Genomic DNA, 19,683 nt, shown 5'->3' with positions numbered 1-19,683 from the left:
CCTCCCCACCCATATCCTTGTTTCCTTAAAAGCCCCAGTAACGTTACATCTCAATTGTGTCACAGCACTAGAAGCCTCCCATATTAACAGAAGGTGAATAAATGCTGTGTAACAATCCCATTCTATAGCATAAACCCATAAAAATATATATCTCATTCTTGCTACAGCTTCCAACCAGTCAATAATTGGGCTTATAAACCAGCATAGGGAAAGTTTGAAACATTTTTTAAAAGCAGTCGACCTTTATTTTCTAGGGATTTCTTTTTATAAAAATAAAGAGGATCAATTAAAATGTTCTACAGCAGCCCAAATAGGTTAACCAGACCTTGCTGCTGAAATAGTACATCAATATGTTCAAAGTTTGCCTGCCTTGTTATTTTACCCTCAAAACCCAAACACCACTACTTTAAGTGTGCACTCCTCTCTTTTCTTCAGTCTTCCTGATTAAAGATAAATAGCCTCCAAAACAAGACTGTAAACTTCTAGGAATCCCAGCACATAAACTGGGAGCAAAACAAGCCCAGATTACATTTCTTTCAAGACTCAGGCACACACAGTGTAATAATCTTCTTCCATTTCTCTACTTTCAAAGCTCTGGAATTCAACAGATTGCTTTTTAATTTTTAGTTTTCTGTTCTGTCAGTAACAGAAGCAGCAGAGCAAGAGAAGATGATGGTATTTTCAGTCCTGCATTTATTGGGACTTTATTAAAAATACCCACCCACTAGATATTTGCTCGTTTTGAAGGTAAATAAAACTCTATTATATGGGTAGGTAAATAAGAAAGTGCAAGTTTCAAGTGACAAGTGAAAGAAAGAACAGACTAATTAAATTTGAGCATCCCAGCAATGACAGCTTTGCCTGAATAACTTCTATAGGCACTAAAGGACAGAAATTACCTGAACTGCAGCTAGCATTCATTTTGAATTATGCTTCAAGTAAGTTTAACAGAAGTTATCCCAGAAGGGAGCTCTCTTCCCTCAAAAGGTATAGCTGAGAAATTGCCCAGTGCTGCATCAGATAATTACAAATGGCCTTACATAATGAAAAAAAAAAAAAAATTTCCACATGCTAGGAGGTCTTTGTACAACACTAGCTATTATATACAACAGTGCTGTACAGAGAATATCTAATTACGAGCTACATGAATTGTAAATCTAAAATGGTAAGAAAACCCTCAAAATGGAAAAAAAATTATTTTCTTGTTTGCATTAAAATCAAGTTTATATTTTTAATGGAATTAAAATCACTTAAAAATTAGTCTCAAAAATTTTGCTGGTGTTCCCTGCATGCAGCAGCTCAGCTCAGTTAAATAAAAACCTTTACTTACGTATCCTGCAGCTTAACATCCTCATGGGCTAATTACCTTTTCCGCTGGAGAAGAGGTTGGCATCAGCCAAGTAGGTAAAAATTCTATTTGGGAAAAATTAGTACTGGGCACAATTTTTTCTTAAAATATTACCTTTTTTTGAGCTCAATCATGTTAAAAGGTGTCCTCATGCAGCAAATAAAGAAACGTATACAAAGTGCAAGTTATTTAAAGTCTAGTTATGTGGGGGCTTCTGCTGCCTGAAGCCAGGAAGGGCACAGAAACTCAGAAGGAACCTTCTAAGTAAACAGAAGGAAGGAACAAATGAAAGCAAACCCAGACAGCTACTTTTAATTATTAAAAAGTTAGTGGTATATCAAGAATGTGTTTGCTAGAATTCATCTTTATCAAACACCATATCTCTTCTGTCAGGTTGTTCAAAATAGCCATTACAGTAACAACAGCAGACTCAAATGTGCAAATGATCTGGAGTACAGAGTTCTAGCATCACTGAAGGTGCACTACTTCCTCCTTTACACTCCTACTCTACCCCCAAAAGGTGTCTAAGCATAATTAAACATTAGCAATAATTTCCAGAGGTTGGGGAAGGAATGGTAAATTGTATGTGGCTGTGTTACACTCAAAACAGGGACCTAGAAGAAACCCTCCAATAGCATTTAAAAAAAAAAAAAATAGCACCTTAAAGAGCGCCACAGCCAAAAACTGATCATCAGAGATTAGAACAGAGTGGTAGAGTAATGTATGAAGAAGTCAGTAGATTTCTCCCAACAGGACTAAAATACTAAAGGAGCTGATTGGACCATTTTCAGCTAAATGGCTCCCTCAGGCCTGCTCCTGATCAGCCTCCTTTGCAAAAAAGGCTTCAAGATCCATTAGCTTCTGACTCAGAAGAGCATCTAACTCTGCACTCTGTAGTGCAGCTTTTTTTGCTCGGGTGAAACTACCCACTGCTTTGATTTTGCCTCGTGTCTTCCTTTTCCGGGGAAGAGTAAAGTCCTGAAACTCTAGAATCCGCTTTCTCTTCTGCTGGCTGACAGAGATCAAGCGTCCATTTTTCTCCTTGGGCTCTTCAAAGATTGTTTCCAAGCTCCTGGTAAAAGCGAAGGATAGAACTCATAAATACTCAAGAAGCAGTTAACCACCTTACAAGGGCAGAGAGACTGGTGGATTTCATAACCCAAGTAAACACACTTCTAACTTTTACATTTTTACAGTCCCTCCACACCTCTTGTAATGTATACTTATCTACAGCTTACACCTTCTGTGTGTTACTGCTAGCTAAATAATTTGTTATTGGTGCATAGGCATTTGGGTTGAATCTCTTTCTATCCATATTTCTGTTCAAAAGCACAATTACAGAATCTTAATTTTATAGAATAAATAAGATTTGAACATTAAAAAAATGTAGTGGTCTTGATAATCATGCTATACTTGATGACAGGCAGTTATTAGTATTTTAAAGAGTATTTAGTTGCCTTTGAATTTTGAAAAAGTAAGTACTGTACTTGGATGACGGCTGGAATGAATAAGTAGATGAAAACAATGTACAAATCCACACTTAAACAGCTGCAAATTCTTATTTCATATTCTACTTCACTGCTTTCCATCCAAATAGTAAAAGATACTACTTTTGAATTAACTTTCTCTACCACTTTAAGCTAGAGCAATTTTAAAAATTTATCTCCCTCTTAGCTTTCAGACACCTTTAATGTTCTCTCTACTTAAGTAATTTACATTTATCTTAGTTTTCTCATTAGGAAGCAGAACCAACCTGGCTGGAGGAGGGGACTTATAGTTCTTGTTTGTGTAAATTTCTTCTAAACTAAATTCTTTCTTCTTAAGCCTGAAAAAGTAATGAACAAATCAATCAATCAAGAAGAATTTCAAAACTACCTCTCTTCACAACAAGCAGATTTATGAGAAACAAGTATGGTTTGCATTCTATACCTAAACACTAACTAATTATGCCTTAACTAATTGAATATAGGGAGGAATGAAAAATGAAGTCGTTGAGTACCTCATTTCACAAAGTGTTTTTTATAAGGTCTGGGTCAAGGCTTGCCATTTCTGCAGAGTTCAATGTTCCTTCTAGCATTCTATGATGTTTTGGAATACTGATGCTCAAAAGAAGAAAGGGAAATCCCTTCACAGGTCACTTGTTTGTGGAAGCTAAGAAAAGACTTACAGTTTTGCAGATTAACATTTCATCGCTTTGGACTGATTTTAAGTTATTGACACTTAATTACCAAGCTGATCTCTGAAGAAATGCATTCCTTTGCCAAAGCTGGCACTTCTGTTTAGGACAGAAGTGAACAAAATACTAGATGGCTGACTGGAAAAGCTTTATCAATATCTGGCACTGCAATTACCCACATTTACACTGAACTGATGTTTCCCTAAGATCATATACCACAAAGAAGGAACTGTGAAGAACTCCAACATAATTTGCATCAACAGAACTTCCTAACAGATCACTTCATCTCACTGTGCACTGTAGAGTGACTTATTTTCAATGTATGTTAATCAATATGAATTTCTTTCTTCTTTACAGAAATCATTCCATTGCAGCTTACTTTTTCACATTTTGCTAAAACCCAGTCAGTAGTTCATATCCCATAGTCCTTTTCTTACTTGAAAAAAGTTCTGTTCAAAGACCAATTTCTTTCTTCAGTCTTTTATACAGTTGGTACAGCTGTGTCAATCTTTTCTTATAAAGGAAGCAAACATCAGACATCACTCAACTGGGAGCACACAAAATAGCGGTGGTAAGAGAAGCATTTATTGAGATGATTACATTACTACACAGGAAATGTAAGCAACAGAAGCTAGTATGAGTCCATTTAAAAAGTACTGCTCACCTTTTTGGTTTCGGTAGTCCCATTGGAGTAAGATTAGGGTCTGGCTTAGGAACAGTTTTCCTGATTCGAATTTGTGAGACTTTCTTTGGCCTCTTTTCTGACTCAGTCTTAAGAAAGGAAAAAAAAAAAAAAAAGTTACAATTAAGGAAATAATGACCACGCTAGTCAGCAGCAACAGAATTCCCTTTTATGTTGAATATACATTATCTATAGAATAAGCATTCCTCTTTGTTTTACCACCATCTTTCTGCTTGAATAAAAGAAAGAAGCAGCACAGATTAGGACTAGTAGCCTGTTTTCTCTCCTCATCTTTAACAGTTACTAAATAATATTCAGCAGCAGCCGCTTCAGGTTCTGGGGAACCAAGAGTCTGAGATATCTAAAATCTAAAATGAGCTCACTTTTTTCAGTTCTGTGTCATCCTGGGGTCTAAGACAGGCTGGAACGGAAGCATCAGCTTCATCAAGGGGACGGACCTGGAGCTCAGAGGCTGAAAGCCTGGGGGGAGATGGTGATGGTTCTGGAAGTGAGCAAGACTTTGGTAACAGAAGAGGGAATGAAGTTTCCAGGCTGTAACAGAGGAAGAAGGGAACATATGTAGATTCCTACCCAATTTATGCTGCAATAGCATTCCATGCTCTCAGGTGATGTTCCTAAATAGCAACGTGGCCACAAAAAGCAATGCAGTTCACAGGAATTGCTTTCTCCAGTACATACATACAGTAAAAAACTGCTGCAGCCTGCATTGATACTGAAACAAGCTAAACTGCCGGTGTATTTGAACATTTAATTTTAAATCCACTCTTTTCCTTTTTGTATAGTTAAACAGTTTACAGCTCTATTTAGTAACTACTGATAGAAAGTGATTAATCCTCCTTTTCTGCCAGCAAATTTCTTTGACCCAACTACTAATTTAATACATTTTGTTTACAGATAAATTTAAAAAGATAGCTTTTATATCTGCCATCCCAACACTGACAAAGAATAGAAGGAAGTTTCAGCACCTAACGTCCAGTCACCCAGGCAAAAAGAACATATATCCAAGTAAGGAAACAAACTTCTATAGTTTCACATATTCATTTCATAACAAGCGGCACAACATGGTTGAAAGGAACAGAATTGTTCTGTGCAATGACCTACATGGTGTTTGTATTAATGCCCCTCCACACTTCTCCATTACATGATCCAGTCAGTTTACTTCACTAACATTTTAATCAGAAAGCTATTCTTGGAGTGAACTGCCAAAAGCTGAAAGCCAAAATGACATAAGCAATGTCTTTCTGAGAAAGCTTACGATCCCACTACTCAGAATAAGTATCAAAGTCCAAGAGACTCACCATATCTCATGACCTGCAGCCTGTAGTGCTTCCATACTCTGTACAGGTAAGTGCGGTAACATGGCATAGCTGGTTCAAAAGAATAATGAAAAAAAAAAACCAACAAAAAAAGACAGACAGAAATTAGGTCTACACTATAAAAAAAGATGAGGGAAAAATTATTAGTATAAACTGGACTGTAAGACAAAAAATGCTAATATCAGGGATGAGAATGAAAGACTCAAACAATATAAGCGCAAGCCACATCTGCCATTTAGTCCACTAAATTTCACTGACACCTTGTTATGGAAATAGTCCTCCTTTCACTTAAAAATGGTAGTGATGAGGAAAGGAAATAAAAGTACAGAAAGAGAGGGAGACAGTATTAGTCTGAAAGTTGTAGTTATTTCTATGAAAGTCTGTATTCCTCATTCAAAAGCCCCAGGTTTTAAAATTAAAGTAACCAAAAACCTTGAAGGAATTGGTTACTAAATGAAAAAAGTGCATAGTGGCACCAGTAACAAGTGAACGGAAGGATTTCCATAAGATTAACTCCTTGTTGTCTCCAACCCCCACATTCTTACGTGAATATTCTTAATCGATTGGAATAACCAAAGGCCTTTCCATAAGGGTTGGTAATTACCATAACTCTATGGCATAAAAGTCAGCACAGCTCTAAGTCTTTCAACATTAAGCTTTATTTTTGTGCCCACACTATTAACAGCAGGAAGAAAAAAATCAGTTGGGACAGCTTTTATTACCTTAAACAGCAGATTTTGTACTTGCTGTTCTCCCAAACTAACAGCTAAAGGTACTTCACTGTTCGAAAGCAAAGAAGTTACAGCCAGACTGGAATGCTACAAAATAAATGCAAACCAACCATGCTGGCAGTACAGGTAAGTCCAAATATAAGGAGGTCAGAAAGACCCATTTCTTGTATTTGTCATTTAATATCAGAACGATAACATTTTGTTTCCCAAAATGTTCCAGTCACTGTCCCAACACTACTGGAACCTGTATCAATAGTGCATCAGTCTCCTCTGTGCTAGAGGCAGAGCTTACTGTTATATGCAATAATATTAATAAGAAAAAATTACAGGGAGAGAAAAAAAACAGTTTAGAAATTTTGAATCCAAATGAACATTAATTAAAAAAATGACTTAAAGAATGTCTTATTACTGGCAGTGGAAGTGACAGAAGATTTTTAGGCAGGAGAACTACACTAGTTCCTTGTTTTCCTGGTTATTGAAAACACTAACTATGAATGAAATAATTTAAAGAGGACAAATCTCTTCCAGAAGAAAATGGCCTGCAGAGAACTTGGAGCCACTTTTTAATTTTTCTGATTTTTAAATATCTTAAAACAGGCAAAGATTTTTGTCATACTTGAAGCTGAAAATTCTTCTATACTGCACCAAACATACTTCTTGTATTATTGTATTTATATACCAAACATTTATTTCATAGATTTTTTTTTTGAGTACACACAAGTTTAAGAGAGATTTACTGAATTATCATTTTGTCATTGTTCCTGTTAATACCTTTAAAAAAAGATTTATTAGTTGCTGAGAACAGGCTGTCAATCTTCAGCAAAATGGAAACTAAAATGGTATGAAATATTTAAAAATGTTAGGTTTTGTTCTTTACGTTGTTTTATAACCAAACCTTTAATATTAATTTTTGCTTAACTGTTTAGGAATAGAATTTATTTGCTGCACTTTAAACTTCTGCAAACATTCTTTTCAACTCACTGCATGCTACAGTAACTTCACTTTAAAGAAAATCTGAGAGGGGCAGAAGAATTAAGGCTACCTCATACACATATTTGTAAGGTATTTTAGAGAAAAAACAAACAGAGTTTTACATTATTTTAACTTTGGGTTATTTTTCACTTGAAGTGATAAGGTTTGATTTGGCTTCTCTCCCTTTGGGATAAAGATCATTCACAGCAAAACATTTGGTTTTCAAATTACCCTTTACGTCAAGGTATTAAATCCTCTTATACTTTCGCTAACTGGATATGCTTTAAGAAGCTGTCTGGGAGTCTGTTGGCTTAAGGATGGGAGAAAACGTGAGAGCATAAGTCAGCTCTGATCTCCCAGTCCAAGGATAACATGCCTCAACAATACAAAATAATAAATTCACCTTATACACAGAAGTAAGTTTTTAAAAGGTGTTTGTTTTGTTTTTAAAGAATGGCAACAATGTCTTATTTTTAAGTTTAGTGCTCAAACTGTAGTTTACTAGTATGATTACTTCCAGAGTGCTAATTTGTACACTAGAAAATTCAGCCTGATATATTGACTCATATGGATGAAAAAGAATGCAGGTGCAATAGAAAGTGCTGTGAAGTTGTCTCTATGCCATTATTCAACTTAATTCTTTTAGTGCAGACAGCTCACAGAATGAAGTAGTACTTGCATAAGCTCACTCACACCTTCAGCAGACGTTAGAATTTATACTAACAAGTGATACGCTTAAAACTTTTAGGTATGTTATCCATTTCTACAAAGCAAAATGCAGCATTAGTTATCTGGCAAGATTTTTGGTTATACGTATGTCAAGCTATGACATAAGCCAAATGCAACAGTTCTCTAGAGACTGCCATATTAAACAAAAGAATTAATCAAATAGACTTTTCTACAGTGGTCATGAGCCTATACTCTGTCCAGGAATCTCAAGACTATAAAATCAGGGACTGAACTGCCCCATGTCACTGAGGCATAACATAAAGGGCAAAATCTTTGCTCAACAGCATGCAAAAATCCTGTAACAGAGCTAGGAACCTCTTCTCTCATTCTGTTTCTTAGTAAAAAGATCTCAAATGCCGACAGCAAAGTTAAATAAACAGAGTAGATTTCAGTCCTCTTCCCACTCATAACAAGAATGACATGCACAAAAATTCGTTACCAACCTGAACTGGAGCTACACTGGCTTGTGCCAACAATGCATTGGGCACATACTATCAACGTTTCAGTTAGCGTAGAACAGTCATGGAATACAATTAAAAATTTAACTGAATGCCACCCCCGCCACCCCTTTGGACTCCTCCTAATCTGATATTGAGCATTTTACAGTGGTTCTAAGTGGCACTTGTGGCTCAGACCTCTGAAAAAAACTTTCCTACCTCAGAAATCCAGTTGTTCTGCAGTCACTCTGAATAGACCTAATGAAGTAGCTCACCTTTCTGCATTATATATTCTGATGCATGGTGTGTATATTTTGCAAGGGAGAAGAAAATAGAGTTAGCCATTCTGCCAAAACAGGATAGTATTAAAGAACTGAAGGCAAATATATTTCAATTCAGCTAACAGACTGTTCCATAGGGAAGAATCTTCCACGTTGAGCCATTTTTGGAGCAGAATGTGTAGATTTGGAACAGGGGAAACTGACCCTCCAATGCAAGCTGCAATTACCCTCTCCCTCCCAAAAAGGAGCAAGTACATACCCTATAAATATTTAATCTCAGAAATAAGGTGATGGGTTTTACCTGTTCTCGATGCCCACACTTGGCTGCCACTTGCAGTGATTGGAATGGAGAGGAGTGATTTCGGAGGGGCAGGCAGAAGGACCATGCTGACTCCATATGGATAGTACCCTGCCCAATGAGTATGGCAATGAAGAGACGAGGTCATCTGATACAGAAGTTGGATACCTTGCCCCTTTCAAACCCTGTGCGAATTGCGATATAAATAGTCTCTGGATGGTAGGAATATGACTGGTTAAGTTTCTTCTTCTTGTCCAAATCCTGTAACATCCAGGGGAAGAAAGTGCTAACACTGTGTGAAGGCCAAGCATGGAGGAACTTCCTCTTCTTTCAGCTACGGCATTTCTTCCACGGTCAGGATGAAAGGCAACAGCCCTTGGGGTTGTTACAGAGATAGAGGAATGCAGCTCATTATTTAGACTGGAATCTTCCTTGAAAGCTGTTGTATCTGAACAGCTCTGAGACAGGAGAAAAGAAAAAGTCCAGTTTGAAGGAGGTGCTGGCATTTCTCCCAAAACTGATCTGTGATGTACAGAGTGCTGGGATGTAATCCCCGTGAGGTCTGCCACATGACTGGAGTCCAATTTTATGTGAAAAGAAATTGGGAAAACTGGGGTATCCAAGAAAGAGGTTGGAGGCTTGTGGCTCAAGTCTGAAAAAAGTATTTTGGTAGATTCTACAGGATAAAGTGCCAAAGGCTGAAAGCTGAACATCTTGGTGCACCAACTGTCAGCCCAGCGTGAGTGTAAGTTCCTGTTAATGCAAGAAAAGGCTTCCAATAGATTTTTAGATGTACGTTGGCTGTGCCTCTCACCCATTGGAAGAATTTCAGAAGAATATGGCAGAGGGTCTAGGTCAGGGATGCTTCTGGCAGGTGCCAGGAGCTTGCTAGCCGTTGCAGTCAGCTTGCTCAACAATGCTCGTTCTTTGGTACATTTTCTAAATTTCAAGCTGTTCAACAAACTGCACCTCTTGGCCCTCTGCCTTGGCATATGCACAGATCTCATGGCTGTTTCAGTTTCCATTGTCGGTGATTTACATGGAAAGTACAAAGATTTGAGAAGCGTGTTTTCCTGTTTAGGGAATATTTCTGGGGGAATTTCAAAAAAAGGTGAACTTTTAATGTTTTTGCTTTTTCTTACAGTTTTTAGCTGATATGATGTGGGAACTTTTTTGCACATCCTTCCAGGCTGTCTTTTTAATGGAAGAGGTCCTCTTAGTTTATTTGTAGTTCCAAAGGCACCAGGGATTCCATCATACCCTAAATTAAGGTTCAGGTTTTCCATTTCTGAATCCTGAGTCTTCAAAAACTGTGAACTAATAATATCTGTAGTAATCTTTGGCCTTTTGACTTCTTGTAAAGTGCTACATAGTTTATTTTCACTGCTTCTGACAGCAAAGATCTCCTCTGGAGGACCTTCAGACTTCATATTTCCTGATGTCACCAGGTGATTTGAAGAGCTGCACAAGAGTTCAGAACTGTGCAACATACTTGGCTGCAGTGTGATTTTTGCTTTCTTTTGGTATTCTGACTTCTGTTCTTGTTGTGCCTTGTCTGACAGATGTGCTTCCACCTTTTCATATTTCTTCTTTCGTTTAAGTACCTGACATTTTTCTATTTGATCAAGTCTCTCTGAACCTAAAGCCTCCTTTTCCTTGCAAACTGAATGAGTTGGTATAGCATCCTGGCCTTCTGTAATCTCCTTTACATTACCTTTGCTCTGTGCATTTAATTTGTAAGGCACACTTACTCCACTGCAAACCACACAGTTTGGGGATGATTCTTTGCAACTGTTTGATAGTATACCCATACATGGATAAAATGCGGGTCCTGTATTATATTGCAATTCTGGTGAAGTTTCTGCATCAGACGCATCTTCAGCTTGACAATCACGCATAGTTTCTGAAAGGAGACTGGTACCTGCTAAGTTTGTGAGCTTTGTATCATTTTTTCTTTCTTTTGAAAGATTACTTATGTTAGATCTTGGGATTTCTTCCAAAACCTTTCCATAATTCTCAGTACTGAGAGGGACTATTTTGTTGCCAGACTCTTTTGAATCTTTTAACAAGGCCCATAGAGAATCTTCTCCATCAAGAAAAGAATCTATGGGCAACTTTTTTCTAGGGACTATTTCTCTTCCCATCTTCTCTTCTACACATGTATTCATAAACTTCTCTCCACAGTGAGTACTTTCTGGTGAGGTCACATCCATGTCTTTTACAGTTAACACGCTATGCCCCTCATCTCTCAGACTTTCTTTGCTGTGCACACAAATGCCTGAGCTTTTTGCACCATTCCGAAAGCTAGTTGCCGTTTCATTCTCTGAAGATGGAATCTCAGTATTGCTGGCTTTTCTCTTAACAAACATTGTTACAGAAAGAGGTTTTGTCATGGAAGAATCTTTGCTAAAAACTTCAGCTGAAGGTGGATCACAATTATCTATTCGTGTGTTCTCAGATGACATACACAGCGTTTCTTTCTCAGGCAGAGAGATTCCCAAGTTCAGAGCTGACGGTGTTTCTGAATCCGCCTGAGTCTCATTAAAAGATTCTTGGATGTCAAATTTTCTGAAATCGGATGGACCCTTTTGAGCATCAGTTTCTTTACCAGACTCAAATGTTAACTGTGGGCAAGGGTTATTTAAGATAGATTTTATTCTCAGACTTTTTTTGTTTTCTGTCTCTGAAAGTACATTCATATTTTCTGGCTTATATGACAGACTCCCATGAATTGATGAGAAGAGTGAAAATTGGGCACTAACTGTATTTTCCTGGTTCTCCACCAACCACTTCATCTTTGGCAAAGATTGCTGCATTTTGTTACCTGCAAATACTAGCTCTGCTTTCTCTTTTGCACATTTGATAAAGCAAGCATGCTGTGAGCAATGTGATTTGCTATCAGAAAAGCTTTCTTCAAGAGTTCCTTTATCTTCTCTTTCACATTCTTTCTCGTGTTCTTTTAGTTTGATTGTCTTCTCTTCAATTAGATCACTGATGAAGCCCACATATCCTGAACAGTCTTCATTTCTCACACCATTTAAAGAGTCCAAATCCACTACATTCTCTTTTAGAGTTCCCTGAAAACTGTCTTCTCTTGCATATTTATGAACTAATGGAGGCAGGTTGTCACTTGTTTTTAATAGTATCTCTTCACTTTGACTAGTGCCAATTGATATTTTGGTTTCTTCCACAAAAGTAGCCATAGTTTGTAAGCCAGTGTTTGGTTGTTTGTTTGAGCTTTCTAAATGTTGCTTGCTGCCTGGAACTCGGCCATCAAACTCACTCTGGCATGCAAGACACTGATTTTCCATTGGACGAAGGGTCTTTTCTGTTTGGCTAGCAAGTTGTGTTTGAATATTCATGTTGTTGAGTAATGGACATGTATCACAGGTTGAAGCACTACACTCAGAGGGATTAGCTGTGAGTGATGACACTTCTTTCTTCTCACATGTGCCTAGTTCTCTCTTCTTTGGGCCTAATGGAGAGTTGCAAAATCCAAAATTATGAACACAGGGGTTTTTGTTCAAGTATCTGACTAGTAGCTGTTCACTAGTCTTATTTCTCTGATTGCCTTCAGGAGCCTTTGGAAAATCCACAGTTCTTATTTTATCAAATTCATCGGTCTGGAGAGCACGCACGCCCATTTGTTCTTTTGCCTCATCTCTGTCACAAACAATTTCACTGCCATCTGTTACTTTACAAAGATCAAATTGTTTCACAACCTCCATACTCTTATTTGAAATCTCATCTCTTACCAAGGTAGCAAGAGACTTCTCTGCAGTATAAGCTGAGCAAAACATGGGTTTTGCTGTGGAAATGTCATTTTTCCCATGCAGATCTACACCTCTGTTGCCCCAGTCATCTTCACAAGGAAGAGATCCACATGCCAAAGGGAAGTGTGCTTCTGGAAAGATGATTGCCTTTTTACTATTATATCCAGCTGAAGCTTCTCTTTCCAAATTATCAGTTTCTTCGATCTTCTTATCAACCTCAACATTAAAAGAATGACTGTTTGGGAGAACATCATCTACATGTGTACTCCCTGATAAAATACAGGAAGTTCTGGCAGCTGTACACTGGTCTTCTATACTCTGATTATTACAATTCCATGTGTCACTATGTTCATTTTCTAAACCAGTGACCACAGTCTCTATATTTCCCGCTGAAGACTTCATGTTCTTTTGGGAAATTTTGCTTGTCATATTAGGGTTATCAAGTGTCCTGGAACTTAATGAGGACTTAAATTTGTCTTTATGAAGCACAATTTCAGTGACTTGTTCCCCTGTTGTTCCAGAAGCACCAACTGACTCTTTTCCAGATAGATTATCCTGAGCCTCGTCCCTGCTTGAAACTTCATTAGCAGTACAAGGAGGACACTCATTACGATAAGGTTCTCTTGATTTTTGTGCAACAGGAGGTAGAGTTACATTTAGCGTATAAATCAAATTAGTTTCTTTGCCAGTGGTCAAACTGTCATTACTATTAACTTCTGTAGCTTCAACTAAACTGCCAGCCAACTCTTCTGATGTTGTATTACTTTCAGATTGCTTTTCAAGCACTTGTGCCTCAGGTGCATCTTTTTGTAGCTTGGTACCAAGATCCAGACAGCTGCGGCTACTGGGAGGAGAAATTTTACTGGAGGTATTATAAAAGCATATGTCTGCTTGTCCAATTTCACGGGAAGCAATGTTGCTCATTTCCATCAATAGACTATTTTCTTTTGTATCACCCTTGCATACGTCACTGACAGAGAATTGCCCCTCGTCCTTTTTCACACCTTCTGATGGGACCATTTTAAATTTTTCTTTTGAGAATTCCTCAGGAGATGAAGAAACAGAACTAAAAACTGAAGAATGACAATGCTCAGAATTAGCACTTTCTTGAGCTTCAGGCCAGCTACGAACTTCAATGTTATGTCCCCCAGCAATTTTTGTGCGGACTTCAGCAGCTTCTTCAAATTCAGAGCTGTATGATTTACCGATACTAGCACTTACTTCCCTGTGATCAATTTTAGCACTAGACAATCCTTTGCTCCTTACCACTGAAATCTGCTCTACTGGTACAGATGTGGAGGTTCGATTTTCTACAAACCCAATTCCACGATCATAATGAGTCTGACTTTCGATGTTTTGGGGAAGATACTTTTGGGGGGTTTCATTGATAATTCCATGGACTGCAGTACTATTGTTTTCTAGTGGCGTATTTCTGAAGTCCAGATAACCGGTGCTTTTCAGAACTGAACATACAACTTCAGAACTTTTTGTTGAGAGTATTCTACAGCTTTCTACTGATGACAACCTATGAGGTTCATTATGTTTAGGTACAGGACCAGTACAGAAGTCATGAGCATTGTTTTCTTCATCCTGCTTAGCAAGTGATGTACTGAATTCATTAACAGGATTTTTTCTGGGTAACTTTTCTTCTCTAGTCTCCAAATTAGATACAACATTACCCCCTGTTCTCAATGGCATGGCAGTATGGGCTTTCAACCCATTATATTCATTTTTTTCTTGTGGATGCTCTGTGGCCGATTCAACGTCCGTGACTTTTAAAGGCTCTAAAAAAACTAACGTGCTGGTTCCAGAAACCCCAGCTCTGGCCATGACTGTGTCTACGTCTGGGCATTCATTGTGCTCAGGTGGAAGACCTTTACTCACTCTGTCATTCCTGTATCCTGCTTTACTAAATATCCTAGTCCCATCAGCCTTCATACCTTGTACTTTTTCAGTGAGCTTTGGCAGAGTTTCAGCTGTCACCTGAACATTTGCTTGGTTTTCTCCTGCATAAGAAAAATAAAGCAAATCAGAACCATATACTAAATTTAGAAGGCATTCAGCTTAATAAGTTCCTTTTAGTATTGTACAGAATATTCTGTACAGTGTTGGTTACCAAAGTGTTTTTAGAAGTGAGAATTGATGCTAGAAATTCTACTCCAAGCCTTTAGATGAAAAAAAAAAACTACCCCACCACAAACCTAAGGTAACAAATGCAATCCTTTTCAATACAGATATTCCCCATGAGCAGCAGGCATCCAAAGATGTACTGAATTTTTCAGATTCCTCCAATATCGAGCTAGGTGCAATGTAGGTCCTATAACTCAATGCATAGGAAATCATGGCCAACATTGTAATGCTTATTTGTAACATCAAAGCTCAACGTAGCTGGGTACTTTATCTGCTCTATCCTAGAAATATGGCGGTGCATTGAGCAGCCATTTCCATTTCTTCTTCCTTGAAGGCATTTTTGTTAGTAAGTCATCCATAGGTAGACAATGCGTATCTCATTCTGTCCAAGCAATTATGATTATTACTAAACTTTTTTATAAAATCACAAAGGTACTAATTAAAAAAATTACAGTTACTGCAGAATATCTTCATATTCAAAACTTTACAGGGAGCATATTTGCTCAGACTTCTGCAGAACTTTTTCATATTTTCTAAGGACCAAGACTAGATGGTATTCTTCAACTAAGTAAAAGTTTTGGTTATGAGAGCACATTAGGAGAAAGAAAATTACTAGATGCAGGCAAAGTGACCAAAGTATTTGGAGCTAGAAGATTATGGATCATAATGAAATCAAGAATGAGTTTTGTTGTCCTCTTCGTTTGGATTCTGCACTTTTATTTTTTAAAATCAGTAGAAATTAATGAGTCATACTTTTTCACATCTTTGCTATTACTGCTCTTATATAATCCAGCTTTGAAACAAAAGGAAATGCAAAACATCTGCTCTTAACAACACCTTCTGCTTTGGGGTAAGTAAGTATTTGAATTAAATTACTAAAACACGTCTTGTACATAAAAGGTCTTCAGGCAAGTACACATGCTGTCAGGAAAAAGCACAGGATTAAGTTTTCATATTGTTCTAGCTGTGCAGGGTAATAGTTTCTACTGTAAAGCAAAATACATGAGCTATCCCACAATCACTCATCAATTTTAAATTAAAAAAGTAACCTGGGAGAGAAGCAGGGAGTAGATAGGGATGTACAACTAAAATACGCACCTGTGTTCTTCGGAGATCCTGTTATTTCAGTGCAACAGGTTCTCGAAGACTTCACCTCATCCTGGTTTAAGTGAGGGTCCTCCTGAAACAAGACAGAAATATCAGTGGAGATTGATGGAATTTCTGAAATATTTAGCACATTTCAGGGACTGTACCTGCTCAGCTAGGTTAGCTCTGAACAAGAAAACCACCAAGAAACCTTAGAACATATCAGCCCTTGCACAGAGGCAGCCTTGCATTGCAAGTGGTTCACACAAGCACTTGTCATTCCTTTCTGATCCTATCAATCACTATCATCTCACCATTAAACAACGATGCATGCAGAAAAGATTTGTATTTAGCAGCAACGAAGTCTTGCGATGCATCTAAAATATAAGTTGCTTAAAATGCAAATTGTCACAAATTTGAATCAGAAGAATAATCCAGTCTCCAAGTCTATATCGCATCCCCAAACCCTCGCTGTATACCTCTGGTAAGATGCATGCATTTTCTGATCTTTATTAGAACTTGCTTTCTACCACTTCTTCCCTTGGCTCAAAAACACAAACCCAGGAACGCATGACCTAGGTCTACTTGCAAAAAAACCCCGAGCCAAACCAAAACAAACCCCACAACCAAACTACCTGCATTTTGAAATACGTGACAATTCATCTTGGAAAACTGAATGACTATGGAAAATTTAATTATTTTCATAAACTTTCAAATAAATCAAACAGACATCAAAATCCAGAGTTAAAACCACAAAGTATTTTGCAACATCCAGTAATTGCACCTATGTACCTTATTCAGATATTTCCTGGCTGGTATGTGTTCAGTCACAATACTTTTTTCCCTCCCCTATGTTCTTTTGGTGTGGTGAAAACTATTTACAAACTAAAGAAAACTGGTCAAGAAAGTCACTAAAAATCTCAATTTTTAAATAGAGAGTTTTGTGACTCTTCAGTTTTTAATAGAGTATTCTTTGGCACATTTTTCAGAAGCCTTTGCCTAGAAATAACATTTTACCGTCAGTGTTTGCTAGAGGGGAGGAAAAAAAAAAGCCAGGACCATGTGAGTCTCCTGTTTTGAAAGGGAAAACTAACACGAGATTTCCTCTCTAATTACAAACAATAATTCTAAAATGAAGAATAATCTTTATTTTCAGATTAAAACCTGAAATACTAAACTGGAGCCCCCTGTAGCATTATAATACTGTTAGCAGACTGAAATAGCTATTATTTAGTGGTTAGTACCTTGACTGGGGATGACGGTACCAGCAGAATATGCTGTACCCACAAAACGTGGATACTGGGCAAAGAGCTTTTGAAGTTGTTTCTCTTCTCCTTTTTAGTCACCAGTCAGTTTTGCACTTCATTCTGTTACATACCTGCCTCACACCATTCCAACAGTATTTAAGAAAGTGAAAAGCTTGATATTTTAAAATAGGGCTGATCTTCTGAGGTATAGTCTAATTTTTCACTGGACCCATGATAATCCAAGTAATGACACACATGCCAGAAGACACAAATAAGAAACAGGAAACCACATGGACAAAGTCCTCTGCCTAGTCACTCTAACCCTAAATTCAAAATATCACGCAGGGATGAATTTTTGCATTTGCTTACTTGTTTTGAACACCTTTCCCCAGGTCTGAAAGCACAGCATTCAGCGTGATACTCCTCAGCATCTTGTGCCTCTTTGTCTTCTTTCTGGTATCCATCCCTAGAACAGTCTAGTTTCCTAAAGTTTCTTTTTTTGTTTTCTTCATCCTCTTCAAGGTCTCCAGCCTTTAGTAATTCTTCAGTAAGGGATTCTGCTGGCCCATGAGAAATCACCTTGAGCATATCACCCAAATCCTCTGTCTTTTGGCAAAACTTTTCTACTCCAGAAGTCCTATGATGCCCAGCTGACAGGCTGTCACTGCGTGCCAGCGCAGGCGTCGATACATCAGATTTTGCATCTAATCCAACGTTAGGCTCCGATACAGCCATAAGTTCAGTGGAGATGCTCTCTGGCAGTCCAGTGTACAATTCCTCTATTACAGCAGACACAGAAGAATCAAGGAGAGATTCCACCCCAGATGATAGCATCAGGGCAGCTGAAGATTGGTTGTCCTGAGCTGTTCACAGTTTACCCTAAAAATAAAAGCAATGTTAAATCAATGTACGTAGGAGTAAGCTCTAGATTAAAAGGAAAAGCTTCATTCTTCAAGATTCAAGCATATAAGTTTAAGAAAGATACTTCCAAATAATTTTTTAAGAAAGGAGCTGAGAAAAGTTTGAGTATCTAAGCAAACGCTTCATAAACAAAACAAGAGAGTGTGGACAAACAGATATTCCGGAGCCTCATTTTCACATTCAAACACCTCCCTGCAGATATAACTGTGTCTTCTGGAAAACCTGAAAAGAGACTATAAAGCAAATCGCTAGGGCTTATATCGGACATCCTTCTCCTTAGCTAAAACTAAAGCATCATTTGTTTTCCTGGGGTTTTCTTAACTTTCTACTCTTTGGAAAAAACCCCATCTTTTCTTTACAGGTTTTCTGCCTCAAAGGAACACTTCTAAGACATCATCCACCCTACACCGTGCCTCGTAGCTTCTCTCATACGAGCACCTGCCGCGCCGTACGAAGGACGCGTTGGGCCAGCACCGCTTTTCCGCACACAGCCCTGGTACCGGCGTCAGGATCCGCTTCAGCCCGGAATGAGACGCAGTGGTGCCAGCAGCCTGCTTTGCCAGCGAGAGCACAGAGCTGCATCCCAGCAGAGCAGTGTTCCGACCGACCCGACCCATTGTCACGACGAGAACGCGACAATCGAGGGGCTCGTGAAGTCACACGCGTAAACAGGAATGGGCCAAGCCAGGGTTTTACAGCAGCGCCAAGTTACTCGCTTTACCAAAAAACACGGATTTATTAGCCCGGCCTTGATCTCCCTGCTCCTTAAGCAAAGCCAGCCTAGAAGGAAAGAAGCTCCGCTCGCCCCAGCCCGACGGGGAGGCAGCGGGACAGCCGTCTTTAGGAGACGATCCCCCTTCTAGCGACACGGACCGGTTCCAGCTGGGCGCCGGCCTCCTTTGTTCCAAGCACCGCAGCAGCGGGGAACGGGCTCAGCCCCGAACCCCTCTCCTTCCTCCGGAGGCAGGAGCTCCCGCTTCTCCGACCCCGGACAGACGGCGGACCGACCGCAGGCGACAGCCCTTACGCCCCGGCCCCGAGGCAGCGCACCGGAGGAGGCCGCCGCTCTCGGTAATTATGCAACCGCCGGTGTTTCCCCCGGTGCTGGCAGGGAGCGGGCTCGGCCCCGCAAAACCTCCGCCGCGCCCGGGCAGGGCCGGCCAACCCCCCCCGCCCCCGGCCCGGCCCGGCTCGGCAACCACTCGCCCCCCACCCCGCCTTACCGGGGCCGACGCTACCCGCTCCCAACCGGCGGGCGGAAAAAGCGGGCCCACGCCCGGACCCGACGGCGGTAGCGGATCGTTCCCCTTACCTCAGCGGCAGCGGCCGCCGGCCACCGCTCCCCGCACCGCCGTGCCGTGCCGCGCCGCCCCCCTTCTCCGCTCAACATCACTTCCTCATCCGGGCCCGCCGCTCAGCTCGCGCGGCCCGCGCGCCCGGCCCACGCAGCCGTTGTGCCGTTGTTGCTGCCGTGGCCTCGCCCCCGCCAACGGCCGCGCCGCTTCGCCCCGCCCCCCCTCGCCCCGCCCCCCGTC

General features: G+C 39.6%; 1 protein-coding gene across 3 annotated transcripts; it reads right to left on the bottom strand.

The window, feature by feature from the left end:
• Positions 1 to 741: 741 nt before the first annotated feature.
• Positions 742 to 19,622, bottom strand: PRR14L (proline rich 14 like). Of its 3 annotated transcripts, XM_075041676.1 has the most exons (10): positions 19,461 to 19,622; positions 17,597 to 18,106; positions 15,993 to 16,074; positions 14,705 to 14,770; positions 8,995 to 13,837; positions 5,526 to 5,594; positions 4,590 to 4,758; positions 4,189 to 4,295; positions 3,102 to 3,173; positions 742 to 2,420 (listed from the first exon to the last, which is right to left on the bottom strand). In XM_075041676.1, the coding sequence occupies exons 2-10, from the start codon at positions 18,059 to 18,061 to the stop codon at positions 2,153 to 2,155; spliced, it is 6,141 nt and encodes a 2,046-aa protein (XP_074897777.1). In that variant the 5' UTR covers positions 18,062 to 18,106; positions 19,461 to 19,622; the 3' UTR covers positions 742 to 2,152. The 3 variants fall into 3 exon arrangements, 2 of the variants coding, with proteins under 2 accessions (XP_074897777.1, XP_074897776.1); XM_075041675.1 differs by having other exon boundaries at positions 8,995 to 14,770; XR_012652352.1 differs by lacking the exons at positions 742 to 2,420; positions 3,102 to 3,173; positions 4,189 to 4,295; positions 4,590 to 4,758 and adding an exon at positions 8,632 to 8,705 and having other exon boundaries at positions 8,995 to 14,770.
• Between the last annotated feature and the right edge of the window lie 61 nt (positions 19,623 to 19,683).

Source organism: Buteo buteo, chromosome 11, assembly GCF_964188355.1.
Source record: "Buteo buteo chromosome 11, bButBut1.hap1.1, whole genome shotgun sequence".
In the NCBI taxonomy this organism is placed as follows: domain Eukaryota; kingdom Metazoa; phylum Chordata; class Aves; order Accipitriformes; family Accipitridae; genus Buteo; species Buteo buteo.
The sequence above is the reverse complement of the archived record's forward strand: the minus strand, read 5'-3'. Positions and strand labels throughout refer to the sequence as shown.

What these genes read in the sequence shown, in the direction of transcription:
- PRR14L (XM_075041675.1), bottom strand. Translation starts at nt 18,061, where the DNA reads ATGCTATCATCTGGGGTGGAATCTCTCCTTGATTCTTCTGTGTCTGCT. An exon ending in ATGACACAGAACTGAAAAAA is followed by an intron (nt 4,296 to 4,589) that starts GTGAGCTCATTT and finishes TCCTTTCTTAAG; the next exon opens with ACTGAGTCAGAAAAGAGGCC. An exon ending in GGACTACCGAAACCAAAAAG is followed by an intron (nt 3,174 to 4,188) that starts GTGAGCAGTACT and finishes TTACTTTTTCAG; the next exon opens with GCTTAAGAAGAAAGAATTTA.